Source organism: Chinchilla lanigera, unplaced genomic scaffold (assembly GCF_000276665.1).
Source record: "Chinchilla lanigera isolate Chin_1 unplaced genomic scaffold, ChiLan1.0 scaffold00021, whole genome shotgun sequence".
Lineage (NCBI taxonomy): Eukaryota > Metazoa > Chordata > Mammalia > Rodentia > Chinchillidae > Chinchilla > Chinchilla lanigera.
Window position 1 is genome coordinate 12,640,958 of NW_004955422.1, and position 22,313 is coordinate 12,663,270.

At 44.7% G+C, this 22,313-nt stretch overlaps 1 protein-coding gene across 2 annotated transcripts in view; it reads right to left on the minus strand.

Moving 5' to 3' along the window:
- Positions 1-22,313, minus strand: part of Kiaa1549l (KIAA1549-like ortholog) — a 122,026-nt gene that overhangs the window by 86,079 nt on the left and 13,634 nt on the right. For both annotated transcript variants that reach the window (XM_013514326.1, XM_013514325.1), the window contains exons 6-9: positions 17,999-18,161; positions 16,432-16,491; positions 10,203-10,354; positions 4,723-4,894 (exon numbers count right to left, since the gene is read on the minus strand). In XM_013514326.1, the coding sequence (XP_013369780.1) occupies positions 4,723-4,894; positions 10,203-10,354; positions 16,432-16,491; positions 17,999-18,161 (547 nt within the window). The remainder of the gene's footprint in view (positions 1-4,722; positions 4,895-10,202; positions 10,355-16,431; positions 16,492-17,998; positions 18,162-22,313) is intronic.

Below are 22,313 nucleotides of genomic sequence, written 5' to 3' on the forward strand. Positions count from 1 at the left end.
AACAAAAGCATCCTCCGAAACAATAAAAGTGAACTCCCAAAGCTAAGGACTTTGGAATGTGAAGACCCTACTGTTAGGTACCATATGGAGAGAGAGTGTCTGAGGGTCCAGCAGCCTCCTCTCTGCCTTCAGCCACCTCCTGACTTCAACTGGTCCCTTGTTAGCCAAGATCTGCCTGTCATCTGGCTGCCTTTGGGATCAGAATATTATTAGTACAAAAAATGTCTATTCCCACAGCTTTTATCAACCAGTGATTAAAAACATTATTAACTTCTTTCAATTCCTGGTACAAAAAAAAATTATTAACTTCTGAAAACAGCCCACCAGATGACGTGCTTCTGTTGACATTACCCACTTAACTGCTACTGCTTTTAGTAATTCAGAATTTATATGTGAGTCTTGTGCTTGTGCCATTAACGTTTTTCAAAGCTTAGAGCTTCTGTGAAAACTGTCAGTATGGCTCTTTGGCCAGACTATCCTATCTTGATGGATAAAAATGTACAGAGTCTCCATTATATGCCAGGTAAATACATAAGTATGATTGTTCTTATTAGCCAGAATGAAGTATGCATGTGCTCTGCCTTTTCCTCAGTTTCATTGTTTTGGTGGATGTGTTTTTTTCTAGGTTCAGTATGTAAAATCCCTTCACTTCTATTGAAAAGGTAAGAACAGATTTATGTTGGTACATTAACAAAGTCATTTAATGGTCAAAGCAACATTAAAGTTAGGTCAACTGAAGTCATACACACCCAATACATTCGATTGGCTCCTGATCTAAAAGTACAAAGTCATGTATAGAGGTGAAGAGGAATGACTGGCTGTTTAAATTGCAAGAGTGTGAGCAGAGGACAGAAAGGAAACGAAGACAACATGCTCTGAGCACCTATTCTGTGTCAGGTCCAGTGTCGGTGCTAATGTCATCCCAAGTCACAGTGGATCAAACTGAACCCCACCCTGGGGAGGTTGGACACTTATACTGAAAAGTCATTTCTCTAGAACAAAGCTTTACATCATTTCTGAGTTTTCACACATGAACAGAAGAGTGAGTTTTACACATGGACACAGGAGCATTCGTCAGAAGGAAAGAAGTCAAAGGTCTGAATGGTCCAAGTGCAGAATGAAGTATCCTCCTGTGGAGCGGGCGTTGAAAGGAGGAGGAACCTGCTTGAGAGTGTTTCCAGCTCCTTTTTGAGGCCAGCACCTATTACGTCTCAAACATTAGAGTCCACAGCTGGTGGACGTGGATGCCAGGGAGAGTGTGCACAGGGCCTAGCAGCTGGCAGGTGTCTGGTCCACGTCCTTCTCCTGCCCAAACCCTCTGGTGGCTTTTGTCCCCCTCGGAGCCACCCACGAGGCTCAGCGACCATGGCCCTCATCTGTACCTGTGACGTCACATCACTCCATCCACACAGTCACCCTCTTGCTGGGTCTCAAACTCTCTTCTGCTGGGAATCTGCAAGTATCCAGGGGGACCATTTCCTTCCCCACTCCCCTCAGCCGTTCACTTCCCCACTGATCCTGGTCTTGACACCTCTCCCAAACATCTAAAACTGTAACCACTGCATCCTCAATATTCCCCAGCCCTTCCCTGCCCGCTTCCCCCAAGGCACTCATCTAATTATAATTCACTGCATCTAATTCATTGCTTATTTCATCTCCTGAATCCGCCCTGCCAGGAATGTTAGGTCCACCAGGGCAGGGGCTTCTTTGTCAGTTTTACTCATTGCTGTCTCTCCAGTACCTAGGCCAGTAGATGCCTAATGCGTATTTGTTAAAGGAATGAACAAGAGTGAGTATCTTTCACCAAAATGCTACTCCACCGCTTCCTTTAAGTAGCATTTTTTGAGATGAATGTCACTACTTCCCAACGGAGGTCCTCTTCACAGCCAGACTCACCCTGGAAACAACCACGAAGGTCGCAGCCAGCCGCCACCTTCCCAATCCTACAGGTTCCCAAGCAGCCTGAGCCTCACCTCTCCCCAGCGGTTCACTCCTTTCTGCAAGAGTCTCTTTCTTCCTTGAATTCTGAGCCCCACTTGTTCCTGGCTTTCCCCTCATCTCTTGCTGCTTCTTCTCAGTATGCTCTGCTGTCTTTCATTCTTTTGCAGGTGAATGAGGCCCCACTGCCACCCTTTTCTCTCTAGCCAGACTCCCCTCCTAGTTACCCTCATCCACCCCTCATCTCTCAGTGTCATCTATGCATCGATGACTCCCACATCCACCTCTCCTGAGCTCCAGGGGTGTCTCGTGGGCATCTCAAGGGTAATGTGGCAAAAACCAGACTCTCAGTTCCATCTCCCACGTTCACATCCCAGCCTCAGGAAATCTCTTTGTCCTGCATCTTCTGTATCTCAAGAGATGGCACCACAAACTGCGCTCAAGCCAATACCTAGAAGTCACCCTCGGATCCTCCGCCTACCCCACTCCTGCTCCTGCCACATACAGAATCTATTTTCTTGTCCTCAGCTCTGTTCACCCAAATATTCTGAATCCATCCGCTTCTCTGAGCCTCTGCCTCCAGGGCCTTCGCCTCTCTCCTGGCACCTCAAGTGGTTTTCACTCCTGTCCTCTAGGATGAGAGAGAGGGATAGAGAGAGGGAGAGGGAGGAAAAGAGAGAAGTGGACCCTGGGGAATCCACTGAGAGAGGCTGCAGCAAAAGAGAGGAAGTGAGTAGTTGACAGAGATGAAGACAGAGCCTGAGAGGAAGCCAGGGGAGAAAGGCAGAGGGTGAGAATCTCAGTTAAAAATGTCATTTTAGAAACTAGCCTGTTCCGGAACCAGAAAAAAACAAAACAAAACAAAAGAAACTAGCCTGTGGAGAGTGGCCAGCATCACTCCTAGGCAAAGGTGCTGGCAAGGACGATAACATGTGGTCAGAACAGTCACGCTCGAAGCAAAAGTTTGCCTGATGAAGGCAAGTGAGGAGGAAGCGAGGAAAACCGTGAGCCAGGTGTGCATGCCAACCCACTGCTTCTTGAGCAGCATGGACGTCAGCTAGGAAACGCAGGAGAGGACAGCTTCCCTGGCCTTCCTTGCTCGGGATGTTGCCACACACAATCTCACACCTTCACACCCTTCCCTCCCTCACTTTCTTTACCGCCTTTGTTTAGGTCCCCAGTGCCCGGGACACCCCACAGCTTCCCCACTGGGTCTGCCACTTCCTGTCCTCTCCCATCCTGGACACAATTAACCTCCCTACACTTCCAATGATACTGCTCTACTCAGACATCTTTAGTAGCTCCCCACACTCCCAAAATATGGGCTGGTCAAAAAAGACAGTGTGTCTGAATTTTTAAAGTTATTACAATAAAAGACATATTGTTAGTCAATCTCCCTCAAAATACTCTCCCTCACTTTGAGCACACTTATCCCGCTGTTTTTGTCACTTTCTGAAGTGTTCTCAAAGTCCTTTCTCGTGAGTGTCTTTCAGATGTGCTGAGTACCACTGAACAGAAAGGTGGACTCATGAAATCGCAACTGTGTGTCCTCATCTGCTTTCGTCACTGGATCTGGCACCAAGTGACTCTTCCCAAAAGTCAAAATGACCATACAAGGTAAACATTTTGAAGCAATTTAGGACACTGAGGCAGCCGTGACTACAGAGCTAGAGACATTTATGAAAGAGGACTTGCAGAACTGCTTGAGAAAAGTGGCAAGAACGGTGGGTTGTGTTTGAAGGGAGGGGAGTGTCATACTGTTTTTAAAAAATTTAAACATGAACCCTGCTTTTGATCATTCTCAAATTATACACCATCTCATCCTCCTGCCATTCAAGGACCGAGTCTCCTGATCAGCACACTTTCCTAATTCCATCAATTCCTCCACCTGTTTGCTCATCCTGGCCGTGCAAACGCCTTGTGTTCCATGTGCACCTGGTGTTTCTTCTCTCCATTCTTTTGCTCGGGCTGTTGTGCTGGAACACACCCTCTCTTCTCCGTCTGCTGGAACACAGCTAAGAGCACAGCTCTGAAGTCAGACACACCCAGATGATATCCTGGCTACCCAAGTACCAGTTCTGTGGTGCTGAGCAGGTTATTTCATTCTTCTGAGACTCAGTATCCTTCCTTGCAATTCAGAGCTAAATAAACACTGCTCTTATGAGAGTAGAAGGTGAGAAAATCTAGGCGAAGCAAGTAGCACAGTAGCTGTCTCGGGGAGGGTACTCACAGAGGCTACTGTCCTTTGTACCTTCATTCCGGATGGCCCTTCAAAGCAAAGCTCCCTCTGCTGGTCCCTGGGTCACACTGCCTAGGCCAGGCCTTTCATGCAGTATCTTTTTTTCTAGCTGCATTAACTCCTGGCCCCTTAAAGGCAGGAGCCAGGTCTCAGTTGCATCTGTGTGTCCCCTAGCACCAGGTATAGTTCATATGGGACTCTATAAAAGTCTATTGAATCAAATTATCTTTCATTTCCCAGGCATACAAACGTCATCTCAGCTGTAGCAATCTTTCGTAGCTAGTTTCTAGATTACAGGGACAGGGTAAGAGCGGTGTCACTTTGGGGGCAGAGTGACATCATTAGGTAATTTGGATATTACAGACCACACTGCTTACCCACAACGCACTGCTCCATACAACACTGAAAACATAGCTGATCGATTTAAGAATCTTCCAGAGTAGAAAAACGTTTAACTCTGACACCATTAACATGAGTCGGGAGACTCAGACTCTAAGGAAACCTTTAATGGCTTTAAAAATCCAGAATAAAGACTGTCCCCTTACGGTCAGCTTGTAGAAGGACAACGTGGTGCAGGGTCAAGGCCATCCTTTGGGAGTCAATGGTGCTCAGGATCTTGGCCGCCGCAGTCCCCAGCAATGGCTTCCCGTTGTACAGGGTGTAGTACGTCAGCTCCGCTGGGTCCTTTGGTCCTGGCACACGCTGCATCTTTACCATCTTTTAGAAAAAGAAAGGCTGTGTGTTGACAGTGCATCTGATACTGACCCAGCAGCCCTGGGAGATCAGCAGATTCTCCGCCCCTGCTAAAGTGGGCTGTGGTTAAGTGGACCCACACCTTATAAGACAGACATCAACCTTAACTGCCCTCCCTTCAGTCAATCACCTGAAGCCTGCTATCGCTGGAGTGGGAGATGAAGTGGGGGAAAAGATTTTGAAAAATATGAACATCTGGAAAGCACAGTTTGAAGTTGGAGGCAAAAACATGGAATAGGATGCTTCTCAGGCCCCACAGAGCTCTGGCCTCATTTGAAAATAGGCTTCCACATTAATTCAGGGCACGCTAGGTTATTTTCAAACAAGATTTTTAATTTCAAATGTCTGCAGTTGGCAGAAAGGAGAAAAGAAAATTAACCTATACATCTGCAATTCAAAAGGTCACTGATAAATGCAGTACTTGGAAACTCTAAGTTTGTCTTCTAAAATACTACTGTATTTCTACTTTTCTTTATTATAAAAGTTATACATATATGGGAAGATTTGAAGTACAGAAAATGAAATGAAATGAAATAAGTAAATGAAATAAAATAGAAATAACCTAGAATGCTTTTACCACCACTAATTACTACTATTCTGTGGAGTATTCCCTCGTCGTGTCTGTTTTTTGCCACAGAAACCTTTCCTTTGTAATTTTACAAAATTATTTTTCCTGCTGTCTATAAAATATTATACCTTGCTAACTGTGCTTGCATCTTTAAATGGCCTCAAGCATTTTGAAAGCATAAATACTTATTTCTGCGTGGTCTTCAAGTACCTACTTCACAAACTTATTTAACAAGTGCATTATTATTAAACACTGCTTCTAGTTTTTCACTCCTATAATTAATAATGGATAAACATAAATGTAAAAACTTAAATATTCAATGCCTATATAGTGTTCTACTATATGCATGCCTGGTAAACTTAACTGTTCCTTTATTATAAGGAGCATGTAAGGCACCAACTTTTTGTTCTTAACATTAACAACTGATAAACATTATAGTATAGTGTAGTATTTTCCAAAGTACAGTGTATAGTACAGATTTTTAGCTTCATAGGCTATTAAAAGACATTTTAAAATGTTGATAGCAATTTTGTTCATAATAGCAAAAAAAATCTGAAAATTTAAAAGTCATTAAAAGTAGTCCAGATAAGTGAGTAATGGCGTGGCCACAGGATGAAATACTGTACAGTAGTGAAAATGAGTGAACTGTGACTATTTTGCATCAGTGTGGATCAATGCAAAAGCCTGACGTTGGACAACAGAAATGAATCACAGAATATAAAATTCAAAACTGGCAAAGCTACATGACATATTATATAAAAATATGTATATGGATGGTAAAACCTATATAGGAAATACAGGAGCAATTTAATACAAAATTTAGAATCATGCTCAACTCTGACGGGAAGGAAGGAAGTATTAGGAAAGAAGGCACATGACAAGCTCCTGGGGCTAAGGAGAGGGTAATGTTCTTGCCCTTTGGGTTAGTTGTGGTTCCTATTCATTAGTGTACTTGAAACCACATATTTTTTACATTCTGTTGAATGCATGCTATATCTAACCACTGAAAAGGAGATATTAGTAGAACACAATAAAAATGGGCAGTAGATCAGATCAAAACCTTAATAAATAAAGTATCTGAATACCCAGTAAGCTCATAAAATATGCTCAACGGGGATATTCAAATTAAATTAGGTGACACCACTGTCCACCTACCAGTGGTGGACTAAAATAAGAAGGACTGACAATACCATGTGTTTGTTGATAAATATGTGAAGCAAATGGAATCCTATTATCTGGTTGGTGGAGTGTAAGATAGTATAACCACAATGGGAAAAGATCTGGTAGTTTCTTTTTTTGTTTGTTTGTTTTTGTGGTGGGTTTTGTTTTGTTTTGTTTTGTTTTTTCTGGTCTTTTTGAGACAGGATCTCACTATGCAGTTCAGGCTGGCCTTGAACTCACTTTGTAGCCCAGGCTGTCCTCAAACTCTCAATGATCCTCCTGCCTCATGCTCCCCAGTGCTGGGATTAGAGACATATGCCACCATGCCCAAGATCTGGTAGTTTCATATAGAGCTAAAATATGCCAACCTATGACCCAGCAATTCTACTCCTATATACCTAAGCGAGGTAAAAGCACATGGCCCCAAAATGATCTATGCAGAAAAATGTGTATAGTCATCTTGTTTAATAGCTACAATTTAGAACTAGCCCATGTGTCTATCAGCACAAGAAGAGAAAGCTGGGCACAGTAGCACAGGTCTCTAACCCAGGTACTCAGTAGGCTGAAGCAGTAGGATTACAAATCTGAGGCCAACCCAAGCAACTGAGCAAGGCCCTGTCACACAAAACAAAACAAAACAATAGAGATATAACTCTGTGGTAAAGCATTCCTGGGTTTGTTTTGTTTTGTTTTGTTTGTTTGTTTGTTGGTTGGTTTTTTTTTTTTGGGGGGGGGGTTTGGTTTTTTTTTTTTGCCAGTACCACAAAAACAAACAAAAAAACCAAAACCAAAAAACAGCATTATAGTCACATAAGAGAATATTCTTAGTTTACTCAGCAATAAAAATGAATAAACTTCTAGATAACACAACATGGATGAACCTCAAGAACACTATAGTACTGAGTCTTAAGCATATATATTATGAGTATATACTAAGCATTCCATATGTATAAAGTACTAGAACTTCAAAATCCATCTATGATTTCAAAGTATATGGAAATATGCTATGGAAGATATGCAGAAGTGTAGAAGAGTGATACATGTTATCAAATATAGATATTTCTATAAAGTAGAAACATAGTATATTAATTGTAGTAGCTAGATGGTGAGTATATTAGTGTTTGCTGTATAATTTCTTTTCAGTTTTTCTGTGAGCTTGAGAATGTTCATAATTAAACAATGTAGCATAGATATCACTAAAAACAGGGGCCTTGTTGACATTTAAATTTGGAAACCACCATGGTGAACAAAATTAAGGAGGTTCTTTCCTTTGAGTTTGTCTTAGAAGTTGGTTATGCTTTGTGAAATGAGCTTTGGGAATCTTTAAGGAACACTTACAGGGTATGACCTTGCCCAAGCCAGGAAGCTTAAAGACTCATTTTCTGGATACACTCTGGAAAACACTGTCCTTACCCTTTGTCTTTTGTGTTTACCCCTATCTCCTCAAGAGGAATTTGTAACTATCTGAAAGTTCTTGTCTAAATTACTCATTTTCCTTCCAAGAAGTTCACATTGGTTGCTTTGTCTGAAAGCAAAGTATTCATCACTACCCACACTGGATAATGTCATTTTATTTATCATTGCTAGGCAACAATGGCATCTCAATGGTGTCTAAAACTTGCATTACGTTGATTACAGATGCAGTCAAAAATCTGAATGTTCACAGGTCAGATGATGTCTTCTTGGAACTCAATTTTCCTATCAGATCAACTAGAGAAATATTAAATTCTTGACATCTCACTCATATTCGTGAAGGAAATTCATCTTTTAAAATTATCTGAGTCCAGAAAAATAGCTTTTGGGTGAAAGGGAAGTAGAAGTGATGTAGACTGAATTTCAGCAGGGAAGGTTCGGCATGTTTTCCCTTACTGTGGTGGGAATAGAGGCAGGAGAGTGTTAGTAAAACCAGGAAGGGGTGAATCATCACTCAGGTATCTACTGGCTCCACTTAATTTTGAATTTAATAGCGAATTCTTCTTAGCATGCCTTTTCCAAAAGCGATGCCAGAGGCCATCTAAAGTCTCTGTAAAGTGGGGATTTATAAAAATAAACCACTTTGCTTCACTCTGACTCTCCAGTCAACCACAGGGACAAGTGAACCAAGCACTGAGGGAAAAAATGAGAGGAAACACATCTCTGGGCCCATTTAGACATGCAGAATGTGTTAGGTTGCTTAGGGTTACAAGAAACATCAGAATTGTAGGAGGAGCCTCTCCTCCCCTTCAGAGGTGCAAATCCCTGTAATCTGAGCACCAGTGGCTTCCTTTCTGTCTTTTGGAGAAGTGTGAATTAGAGGGCTTGCTTGGAATGCACAAAGGAGAAATTATAAACCCGGCATATAAAATTAACTGTCCCCTTACCTTGTGATGGGGTTTTCAGGCACCACAGAGACTTTCAGAAGCAAAGCAACATCCGTAAGACAAGGGCCAAATTCACAACTGTGAATAAGGGGACCTACAGTCGCTGCCAGGGGCGTGATGCTGACTCACGCAGGGAGAGAAAATGGGTTGTTTGACAGATTGCATGTGTGCTAGACATGCTCAATTACCAGTTAGAAGTTCACATGAGGGGCAGCCTGCTAGACTGTCCAATGAGAAAGCCCACTCTCCAGGGGTAGCGACTGAGTACTTTGGTAATTAGCATAATGATGAGAGGTGAGTTCTCACTGGTGAAGTTAGTGGTATTCAAAATATGTGGGTTGGTTAGAATATGCAAGACTCCCACTCTTGCTAGACCTGGGCAAGGTATCTAGGGGAGGCTTAGGACTGCTTCGGTGGGCCTGGCTACTATGGACTGCCTTGAGTGGACTCCCTCAGAAGTAAACCCAGAAAAGAGCTAAGTACTTGTAGTTTGAGCGGAGCGAGGAACAGAGAGGAAGGTAAGAGGGTAATACAAGGTGAGAAGAGTCTATTAAGCTATTTACTGCACTGGGTGACTGGAACTTACTTTTGTGGGAAAGTCTGGAAATGATCTTGAAGATACATTTCAGAATTTCCCTAGAGGAGAGGAGAGGGAGCAGAGGTATTTGACCCCCAACCACTGGTTAATTCCTACACCTTTCTAGGGAGTAGAACTTGGTAAAAGGTGAAAGATTTATGCGATCTGAAGAGAAACCAGAGCAGGGAGTAGAACTTGGGCAAAGTTGCTCCCAGTATTCCAAGAGCAGCCCTGCAGGACAGATTCGGGGGCGGGTGCTGGAACTTCAGCTGGCATGCTTAGAAAAGCTGAGAGGACATGGGCTGAGCAACACGAGTGCTTGCCCCAGGCCCCTCTCTAAATCGCTAGGTGGTCACATGTTCACTCCAAGCTTGGAAGGCTCTGTGTTTTAATTGACTAAATACAGACAGCAGAACTTTTAGTTTTATAAATGTCTGCATGTGTGCGGAATCTGTTTGGAAACTTCCTTTCTTATTGATTATACTGGCAGTTGGAAATGACCTTCACCCTCCAAAACCTCAGGGCTGGGTTGATACCAGTGACAGCCAGGATGCTCCCCCGTACACATAAGAAAGTGTCCCCCACAGGGGCACTGCACACACCTACCTGCACCGTGTAGCTTCCCAGGGTGGTGGCCCGTTTAAACCGCCGGCCTTGTTGCTGGGACATCATGAACAGCTGGGCGAGGCGCTGCTCCATGACTCGGGCAAAGCTCTGGTTGTGCAGGCCCACAAGCGAGTTGTCCACACCCTGCAGCACTGCGGGTGCAGAAGGCAGAAGGGATGCTCATTGACCAGACTCCTTCCTGACTCAGTGACCACAACTAACACTTTCCCTGTGTGGCCACTTAGGGCCACTGCGCTGCCTCCTGTTCGGGCTTGGGGGTCCTTCCCTCACTTCACCTTCACAACAGCCCAGGAGTTAGGAATCACCATCCACAGGTTCCAGATGTTGAAAAGCTTAAGTGACTTATCTAAGAGTCAGAGTGCAAACCCAAGCCTGCTTTCCTCTATGAGCTGTGACCTAACACTGCTGTATCAAACCTGAAGTTTCTTTAGGATGATCTGTGCAGCTAAGTCCACCTGGGAACACAGCACAGCTGCAGGAACAGTAAATTGGCTGATCCCCACTCCAAAGCCATGGCTGAGGGTTGTACTGAGTGTAGTTTTCTTTCTCCACAGCTTTGCTGAGGAGTCTCAGCTACATCTGACAACTCAGCATCTTATATTTCAGCATACTGCTCTGTTCGGTGTCCTCATCTCTCCCTCCTCCGCAGAGTTCTTTTGGTTCCCACTCCTAAAGGTTCCCAGGAGCCCTCAGGTCCTCTCCCACTGAAGAGTAGGAACAACTTAATGAAAAGAGCAGGCTCGCTCTCATCCCTGGCCCTTGCCAGCCCTGGGGCTTTTGGCAACCGACTACCTCAAATCCCAGTCCTTCCCTATAAAAAGGGAGTAAGACAGTGGAAATCACAGCGAACATTTCCAGTGGGCACCAGGTGGTATAAAGCAGCTCAGCACTGTGCCGAGGGCACGGAAGGTAAATGTGGCTCCTTCCTCTCCCACCCCTCCTCCACTGCTAGGCTTCAGAGAACTGGAATCAACATAAAGGCACTGATGCTGGAGCTTCAGGCCGGGGCTAGTACATGGAGGAGGGTTTAATGAGCTTTTAGGGCCATTCTAGCTGTGTTCACTTTCTATGGCAGAAACTGCCTCTTCCTATCTACCCCAAAGTCTCGTGCTCACTCCTTATCCCTCCTTTACTCCAAACACATATATACTGCCTCCTAACGCAGTCATACCAAAACTCTGAGCACTAAAAATGACAACCGTTTTCTTCAAGAGACCAAAATGTACAGGGGTGAGAAAACCAAAAAATGTTTTCATTTAATAGAGCTTGTTCTACCACAGTCCAGCCAAGGATCACTGATGCCACGCCCCCACCAGGACACTGAAATTGCCTGGGTGTAAAGAGCACGCTGTCTTTATGGCATCCGGTACAGCGGGGTGCTGCCCATAACCAACACTAACGAGCACGTTCTACACAGGGCCAGACCAAGCAGCCAACCACAGCAAGCTACGAGAATGACGCTGAAACTGATCAAGAGAGAAGTAAAACCCACAGCTGGGTCTTTGAGATTACTTCTTTGAAGTCACAAATGTCAAATAATCCCCCTGGAGGGTATAAAGCGGCTCTCTTTCTAGGGCCCTTGTGAGAGATTCCCAGCTTATCTGTCAGATGAAATCCCTGCAAAAAAGACAAAGAACTGCTGCTTTATTCTCACTGTGTCAGCACTGGGGACATTCATGTCGCCCAGATGTTGGAGGATAAAAAAAGCCCACTTCTAATGAAATTACAGACCAACCTGTTGAAGTGTTATATCTAACCTGGCCTCTCTTGACCAGTGGATGAAACACAGGGGGACACATGACAGTCAAGGGACATCCTCATGGGTTATTTTATGGGCCTGTCAGCCATGGTGCAAAGGTGGACTTCCTATAAAGGCAACAGTCAAGCTGGATGTGGTGGCGCACACCTGTAATCCCACCTACTCGGGAGGCGGAGCAGGAAGATTCAAGTCTGGGCAGGTTAGTGAGGCCCTGTCTCAAAACGAAAAGTGGAAAGGGCTGGGGATGTGCTCAGTGGAACAGCACCTTTGGGTTGCAACCCCAGTATCAATCAATCAATTAATCAATTAATCAATCAATCAGAAAGAGGCAATGGTCCAAAGCTCCTAGGTGATAAAGAAGTTCTGGAAATAGAAAATGCTGTTCATGTGGTGTAGCATTGTAAATACTCCTTATGTCACTGAATTGTGCGATAAAATGATTAAAATGGTAAATTTTATATCATGTATTTTACAATAAAAATTTGAGGGGAGGAAATTGCCTCCAGGCAAGTGTAGGAGGGTGCAGGAATGCCCAGAGATACAGGAATCAACCCTGCTCGACCCTCATATGCTGCCTCGCAGCTCTCTGTGAGGAAAGCGGTCCTTCCCAAGAAGCTGGTGGGGAGGGGCTGGGGATGTAGCTCAGCGGCACAGTGCCTGCCTGGCAAGTGCAAGGTCGTGAGTTCGATTCCTGGTATCGAAAAAAAAGAAGAAGCTGCTGGGGAGACCTGGGGTCACAGGCATGGCCCAGGTTTGAGTCCTGACTCTCCCTTCCTGAGCATTCTTGAGTAGGTCACTTAGTTTCTCTGGACTTCAGTTCCTTACCTGAACACTATCTGCTCTCAATATTATATCATTTGTAAAGAACAGGTAATTCAATGAATAAGGCCTCTAGCACAGTGGTACAGGGCACATGAAAGGTTAGTAACTTGTAGCGAGCTGGGTGTGCTGGTACATGTCTGTCACCTCGGTACTTGGGAGGCTGAGACACAGGAATCCCCATGAGCTCGAGGCTAGCCTGACTGCATAGAGAGACCCTGTCTTAAAAAGAAGCAAAAACCAAAACACCAAAAAGCTGTAGCAACTGGCATCACAGTGCACCCCTATTTTGCTAGACAAGTTCTTCTCAGAGGAAGGAATAACATGGAGACTACAAAACTGTATCCCAGCATATGGCTTCCCTCTCTTCCCCTGAGAACCATGGCAGGCTTTGGCTTCCACGGCCCTCTCTGCCCACCCGGCAGGCAGCTGAGAAGGATGCACATACACATCTCTCACGTGACACAGACGCTCAGACCCCAGCGCACCAGCCAGGGTCCTGCCACTCATCCTCAGCCTGAGGAAGGGCTCCAGTCCTGAGCTCTGTCCAGAACATGGGCTGACTTTTAGATCACCGTTGTCTTCCTCCTTCTTTACCTACAATTGCACTGGGCTTTAAAATTCACACGATCAGGACCAGTCCAGCCGACTGCACTCCGGCTAGATTGTTTTATTTGTGGTTGAATCCCACACACTCAGAGCTGAACAATTTGTGCTCAGCTAAAACTTCTCCCTACTTCTAAAGGTCAGAGTGTGGCGCTCATAGGGCCTGAGTGACCTGCTCAAGGACACCCAGGGTAGTTAATCACAGATGAGAACAGGAAATCCATGCATTACTGGGTCTAGGATATTCTGTCTCTAGTGAGCAAAATAAAGATTAATCAGCATGAGGTGGGCTCTTACCTCTTGTTGGGCAGCAACGCTGACCTTGGATATTACTATCTTGCCTCATCTGTAATAAGGTAACTGTAGGCCCCTGGAAGGTAGGGAGCCCGCAGGTTCTCTGTAAAGAGGGATTACAGGATCTGGGCATGGTGCTGCACGCCTCAATCTCAACACTCTAAGAGGCTGAGGCAGGAGGAATGCCAGTTGGAGTCCAGCCTGGGAAACTCAGCAACTTATGAGACATGGTCTTAAAACAGAGATTACAAAGGGACCAAGGATGACGCTCAGTACAAAGGCTCTGACTTCAATCCCCAGTACCACAACGGCAGGGAAAGGGGCCACAGAGCTCACCGCGACAGTGGTTTTCCACTGGGGGATCCATCCTCTGGGAGAGGATAAGTGTACAGTATGAAAAAAAAATATTACTATAAGTTTAGTTGGAAAACAAATCAAAGCACGTTGGGGTTTTAAATACAAACTACAGAAGGAGAAGTTGCTCCAAGTCCTCTGTGCGGTGTGCAGTGAGCAGAGACCGAGAGACTATGACAGCTGTCGGGGAGTAAAGGCTTAATGAAGCTATCTCATCTCAGCTCCCGGCTCATCCCCCCTTGTGAATGATGGGGCAGCTGGTGGTGGCTGCCCACATGATCTGAAAGTGGCCAAGGGCCAAGGGGAGGCAGAGGGCTGCCCTGAAACCTGGCTCCAGCCTGACCCGAGTGCAAAGCAATTGATCTGAGCAGCCCCAATACTGCAATGGTGGCCACCCCGCTCCGATCTCCAACTGCAGACTCAGCATAACGACCGAGGGTTACATAAGTGAGTGGGTGGGAAGGGGGTCTCAGGGGAGCCCTGAAAACAGGACAACGTGTGGCGCTTGCTCTTAAGGTGATCTCACTGACACGCAGGCAGGGCAGGACACTAGGAAATAGGAGAGGACAACGACACACCAGCAGTGGAGGACAGCCTGTGTTTAAGAGTGAAAGTGTAATACGCAAATGTAAACCTCACAGTTCAAAGGAGGGAAAAGTGTCTGCCAGTGAAGAAGCGAGGTTCCTTGGGGAAGAAACACGACTCCGAATGTTATATAACCCACTGGTTCCAAAACTGTGTTGCTGGGTTAGCACGGTCTCTCTCTCATGGGCATAAACCTGGGTAGGCTGGTTTTAAATTTTTGTTTTAAAATGTGTTTCTTTAGCTTGCTTTCTTACTGGGTAAAATAGTCTCTGCATATCGAGGGCTCTGCAGGGGAGGGAAAAATTCAATTTTCCACAATTTAGGAGAGAGTCTCCAGCGGCTTCATCCAGAAGGTACCCGTGGTCCTTACTTGGCATTTTAGGCAGCAGCCCATCCGCCACTTGTTTGGACAGCGAGGGAGGGAGGGACGGGACAGGGAACAAGGGTGTTTGAGACCAGCCTGCTTGCCCAGGCTCATCTTCCATCTCCAGAAGGACCTTCCTCCCTCCTTGTGACCGGCTGAGTTGTATCCCCCAAATTCCTGCATTGAAGCTCTGAATGTGACTGAATTTGCAGGCAGGGTGTCTGAGGAAGTGCAGAAGTTAAAATGAGGTCATGAGGAGGGCCCTAACCCAGCATGTCCGCTGTTCTCATGAGGAAAGGAAATGAGGACCCCAACAGGCCCTGGGAAGACAGCGGGAGATGACCCTCTCCAAGGCCCAGAGAGGAGCCCCAGAGAAACAATCTGTCGACACCTTGCTCTCTGATCCCGGCCACCAGAACCATACGGAAGTAACTTTCTGTGGGTTAAGCCTCCAGTACAGGGTGCAGGCTCACAGACTCCCCCAGCCACCCTGCTCCTCTCCCTGGCCGCTTTTCCTCCTACAAACATCTGTCCTCTCCTTCCATACTTAATCCCTGTTTTTCTCACTTTCAAAGCCACTATCTGGCTTTTGAAAAATATAAACAGAACATTTTTGCTGTTTCATGAAGTTCAGCTGCAAAAATGTCAAGGAAAAAAAGGAAACGCCACCCAAACCTGCTTGTTCTTCACCACCCTCCCCATGAGGACTCGCCAGGATCAGCGTGGGGTGGGACTCAAGCTGGGGAGGTGGTGACATGCTCGTCTCTGTCCTCTGACTGGCACTGGGCTTTTGCAGGACAATGCAGTATCTGGAAACATAACCCTTCACAGCTCAGTGCTGTCCCTTCTGATTATAGGTCCACTTTTTGCAAGAGGAGGCTGCTGGGTGGGGACTTTAAACGCAGCAGTTGTAGCCAGACACGGTGGCACATGCCTGTAACCCCAACACTCTGGGAGGCTGAGGCATGAGACTGCATGTTCACCTAGCCAATTTTGCAAGACCACGTCTCAAAGTAAAAAAATAAAGCCTGGGATTGTAGCTTAGTGCAAAGGCCCTGGGTTCAATCCCCAGGGCCACAAGAAAAAAAAAGAAAGTAGCACTTTTGAATCATTTATCTAATAATCACCTTCAGTGAGATTTCTTTTCTTAGCTGAATTCACTCACCTCTGAACCCACTTCCCTCTGTAGAAGGAACTCCTTGACTTACTTATAAAACAGACCAAAGAAAAGTAGCCTTGTATCACTGAAAGGTATACAGTTTTTTTTTGTTTTGTTTTTTTTTTTTTGGTTTTTCTCCGGTACCGGGAACCGAACTCACGACCTTGCGCTTGCCAGGCAGGCGCTTTGCCGCTGAGCTAAATCCCCAGCCCCTTTTTTTTTAAACCACACAACCTGCTCATAAGAGGGGCAGGAAATAAGAAATTACCTGTAATTACCCAATAGTCTCTGGTTGTTTCTGATATATCAAGATTGGGATATTCCAGTGCTAAAAAGAACAGAAGAACATATCAAATTACTTTTATAGCTTTTACATGTAAATATGATCATTAACTAGAACACAGAACTGACAAGCAGGCGAGCAGTGAAACCCTGCTTTGTCACGCTTGGGGACTCTGGGGGATAAAGTCAAACTGTCTTGCTGTTCAGAAAACTGAAACGCTCAGTAAAGGTCAGCCTTCTGATGAAGGACTGTCGGGGTTTGTGGGTTTCTCATTTTTGAGGTTTTCCATCCGAACCCCCTTAAACAGAAAGAACCTCATCAAAACCCATGCCTTCAACCTGCCTTCACTGGAGCTTTGTCTTTAAAAATTATCCAACCATCGCTAATGTCATTAGAAATGATTAACTCAATGACAATGGATTTTTCCAATGTCAAGGGCTTAAGTTTAGCAACCAAATGCTTGTACCAATATGTGTCATATTGCTTTACAAGGACGGTGGACTCTGGGAGGTAATCCATATGAAGGACTTGAGATAGTATCTGGCATATAGTTAGTGCTCAATAAATCTTAGCTGTGGCTATCATCAGACTATCACAAAATGAAAAAAAAATAAATCCTGCACATGTTGCCATGTGACATAATGCCATTATTTTATGACATCATCTTTCCCGTAAAACCCAGAGTCATCTTTCCTCAGTAGATGGATGTCTCCAACAACTTGCCAATAAATACTCCAAAAATTCCCAGTGGCTAGTATGTGCTAAGTACTCCATTTCTACATATTGTCTCATTTATTTATAGCCTCAGAAACAACAGTAGAGGGAAATCATAAAACAATTTTGCTAATGTGTACTTTTAAAAAAATCTTACCCAGTGACTTTGTAAAAATGTAAGATGGATTAAATTTAGGAATATAAACCTTTGCTTCCTTTGGCTACCAAGCAAGCATTTGGGGACAAAAAGTAGGCTGCATTGTCTTGGAGGTCTATGCGTGCTGCATGGTAATGAGCATTATGTAACTGGAGCAGGAGAGAGAGACGAGGAGGCCACAGACTATGCGGACTTCATCAAGTGCAGTCACGACGCCGACTGCAAATGGACTGTGTTATGGTGTCTATAGTCAGGGCAGGGCTGGAAGGTCTGGGAGCATTGGTGGATGGCGGGGTAGCAGAAAACCATAGCAACCTAAATTGTCCCCAGGGAGAGGGCCAAGGAGAGAGAGATGCCCTCATGGGCAGCACTATGGGCTCAGAGGTCAGATTGCTGGGGTTCACATCCCAGCTCCCCCGTCCCACTGGTTATGGGTATCCTGTGAACACTAAGTTTTCTCTTCTAAGTTTGCACCCACCTTCTAGGATGGTTCTGAGGACTCAAGGAGGTAAGAGACAGGAGAGGGATAAAGTGACCTCACAAGTGCTTTCTCGCGACATGTGATATCCTTCTCATTGATTCAACCCCCAGCGGGCACATTTTTCAGGTGTCATTTTATTATGACAGGGGTGGCATGCGGCCTGCGACCAGAGTTCCACTTCACCACGTGGACGTACTCACGTTCGGCAATGCTGAGCGGCGGGTAGGTGAGGTAGAATCCCACCAGCTCGGCAGAGAGCTGGCTGAGGAGGCTGCTGGCCACGGTGCCATTGAGGAAAGTGCTCTGGTTGCCCACGACGTACACCAACGTGACGGCCTGGGAGGCGTTGGACGTGCTCACGATCTGAATTGACACACAGGACGTGGGGGGAGACATGTCAAATAAGAGGAAGGCCTGTTTCACTGAGGCTGTGGGAGGTGAAGTCTAAGCAGAAGTTGAGGGTAGGAATGGAAGGGTGGTTGGGAGACACCCTAAGGGCACAGCTTATTTACCCTGGCAAGCACCCTAGGTCCTGTGTCTGGCTATGACTCCCTTTTATAGATGAGGAAACCGAGGCTCCAAGTGATGGAGAGATTTGCCTAAGGTCAGACAGCTCAAAAGTAACAGCTGGGATTTGAACCAGGGTCATCTGGCTTCAGGTTCTTAACCATCACTGTATCTTTCTGGGACTTACGCTGTCTCAAGGAACTTTTATGATTTCAAAAATATAAAACAGAGCACAGCAATGTTAAGTTAACAAAGGATCAATGACTCAGAACACCGAGTCAAACTCTTAAGGAATTTTAAGGTTGAAAGCAGCAGCAATGCACAGTGGACAGACTTGATCACCTGCCTCATCATGGCACAGAAAAGAACCCGATGATAAACGGAATTCAGAAATACAAAGCATGTGTTCCAAAGAAAAATTACATTTGTTTGTGGTCTCTTAATTCCATAGAGAACATGTTTTTTAAAACCTATGAGATGATATGGTTTTCTTCTCACATTTTTTCTAATTCCATTCTTTAGGCGTTATGGCAAAATTCAGGCTGTATTCCGCAAGGGACCAGAGAACTTTATGAGAACAGACAAAGTTTGATTTTAGACAGGTCACCTCTCATCCTCATTTGCAAGTAAGGGAAGTGGGCGTGGGCCGGCCTTTGTTTCCAGCTTATATACATTTTTGGTTTCCATGGTAATAGATCAGAATGTTGTAGCCCTGGCCACATGTTGTTTTCCTTGTCCCTGGTCAGGTTCCAGTCATGAGCCCAACCACAATGATATATACTTTCTGTACTCTGTTCTATATGTCCTCTTTTAGATAACCATACATTTCCTTTATGGTTGCAATGTTTATCTAGGGCCAGGGAAAGGATGAAACAACCCAGGCGAGGTCATAGGTAGTTATCTAGGCCCTGGCATTCTTTGTCTTTGGAGAAGCATTCCAGGGCTAAGCCAGGACTATAAAGTTAACTCTTTACAACCTCTCTGGGATGTTTGTCAAGACACATTTTGAGGCTTGCATTAAGACTAGAATTATTCTATCTTAAAATGATATGTTAAGAGTCACGGTCCCCTACATAGGTAAGGGAAAATGAGGTTTTCTGGGTCAAAGTATGGACAAAAATAACCCCTAGATGAGATTTGAAGAACATAGCTGAAGGAAGTCATTGCCTTGGTGAGATATTTTTGCAGGGTTCTGCATTTTTCCTGTCTTGTACCCCTGATCTGCTTGTCACCCACCCTGCTCTATGTCCTGCAGACAGACCCTTGGAGGCCACCCACCCGCAGGTCCTTTCCTGCTGGCTTCAGCTAGGGATGGCTCAGCGGACATAGAGCTAGGGTGGGAGGGAGACCAGGGGATTGGTACCAGGTCTCCCTCCCTGCAGGGCCAGCAGGGCCCTGGAGTTGCTACCCTAGGTGCCGTGCTGTCCCCATGCACAGTTCCACAAGAGGGTGCCTTTCACTGAACTGCCCTCAAATTACCCTCCTTTAGTGCATCCTGTCTTTCTGGTGGGGGGCTGACTGCCCCCCAGGCTTGCTCAGGCTTTCACCATCAAAATCTCATCCTCGCAATGTACCTCTCAAACCTGACTTGCAACCAAGCGTGGTGGCGCATGCCTGTAATCCCAGCACTTGGGAGGCTGAGGCAGGAGGATCATTGAGAGTTCAAGACCAGCCTGGGCTACAAAGTGAGTTCAAGGTCAGCCTGAACTACATAGCAACAGTCTGCCTCAAAAAGACCAAAGAAGAAAAAAAAAAAAAAAAACCTGACTTGGAAGAAGCCTTCAGAGAAGAGCTTCTCCACTGTTTCTTGTTTTCTCCCACATGTGGACGTGCTCTTGCAGTTCTCTAACCCAGAGCCATAATGACATGAATGATACACGGCGTCAGTGTTCCTGCTCAGCCCTAACTCTCCTCTCGGGGAAGTACTGCTGGAATGCAGCTTAGCCACAGGGGTTGGGGGCTCTGTCCCAAGACACCAAGAAGATGGGCACTTGTTTCTGAATAATTCAAAAGACCTCACCATCCTGCCACCTAAAAAAAAATACCTACTTTTATTTAATTTTTTTGGTACAGGGAATCAAACTCAGGACCTTGTGCTTTCCAGGCAGGAGCTTGTGCTACTGAGCCAAATCCTGGCCACCCCCAAAATAACTAAATAATAGCTTATCAGATAACTTTTCAGGATTGAAGCTGCAACTCTGTGAAAACACACTTGCCTTGTATATGAAAGACCCAGTGTTCCATAACCAACCATGTGAAGTAATAATCACTTTTCAAGCTTTATCTGTTGTGAATGTGTTGTGAATGTCCTTTTTTTTTTTTACATTCAACAAAACTAAATCTCTCTGAATCTCCAAGAAGCCTGTAAAGCTTTCAGTATGAATACCTCTGTAGATACCACATTTGGCCACATAAATGATACTTTTTATTGTGGTAAAATATGTGAAACAAAATTTACTATTTGAACCACTTTTAGGTATACAGTTCAGTGGCGCTAAGTACATTAGCACTGTTCTGTGACCATCACCAACACCGATCATCAGAACTCGCTCATGATCCCAAACCCTAAATGTATCCATTAGATGCCTCCCAATGTCCCCGTCCTCCCAGCCCCTAGCAACCACTGCTCTACTTTCCAGATGATTCTTATGAATGAAGTCATTTTTTTTTTTTTTGCAGTACTGATGACTGAACCCAGGTCCTCTGTACTGAGCTACATTCCTAGCTCAGAGACTTAAGAGACTTGGATGTCTCTAAGTCATCAAGTTGCCCAGACTGGGCTCAAACTGGTGATCACCTGCCTTCCAGAGTGCAAGGAGTACAGGTGTGTACCAGCAAGCCTGGCTGAGATCACTTATTAATTGCACAACTTATATGTTATAAGAGTGATTAGACAATATTCGTCCTTTTGCGACTGGCTTTTTTCATTCATGCTGTAGCCTGTGTGAGAATGGCCTTTCCTTTCAAAGGTTGAACGATATTCCACTATATATATATATATATATATATCACATTTGCTTATGCATTCACACATTGATGGACGCTTGGGCTGATTTCACCTTTTGGCTACTGTAAATCATGCTGCTATGAGTAGGGGTATATAAATACCTGTGTGAGTCTCGGGTTTCAACTCTTTTTAATATATATTCAGAAACAGAATTGCTAGGTCCTAAGGCAATTCTATGTCTGATTTTTTGAGGAAGCATCACACTGCTTTCCACATGGGATGTACCATTTGACATTCCCACTCGCAGTGCACAAGCATTCTAATTCACACTCACCAACATATTATTTCCTGGTTTTTGTTTTGTCTTGCTTTTGAGAACAGCTATCATAATAAATTGAAGCAGTATTATGCTTTTTCATGTATATTTCTTTAATGATTATAAGTGTAGACCAACTTTTCAAGTCCTTATTGGTTATATATACTTTTGGAGAAATGTCTACTCAAGTCCCTCGTCTACTTCTAATTATTGTTTGTTGTTTAATTTTTGAGCTGTAAGAGTCCTTCATATGTTTTGGACATTAACTGCATTATAAATTTTTTGTATCCATTCAGTAGGCTGCCCTTTCACTTTGCTGATAGTGTGTTTTGTTGGGCAAAAGCTTTTAATTTTAATGAAGTCCAACTTATTTATTTTTCTCTTGTTGCTTGTGCATTTCTTCCCGTCATAGCCAACAAATTGGCATACCTAACAAATGAAAATTTTTTTATATTCTAAGAGTCCTGGAGTTTTAGTTTTTGATCTGTGTGGAGTTAATTTTGGTAGATGATATTAAGTAAAGGTCCAGCTTTATTCTTTTGCATGTGGCCATCCAGTTTCAACAAATCCCAATTTGTTGAAAAGACTTCCCTTCTCCTGTTGGATAGCTGTGGTACTCCTACCACTTGACCACACAAAAGGGGGTTTAGTTCTGGGCCCTGTGTTCTGTTCCATTGGCCTGTGTATCCAGCCATATGTGGGGATCACATATAGCTTTTGATGGTCATAGCCTTGTATTCAGCTT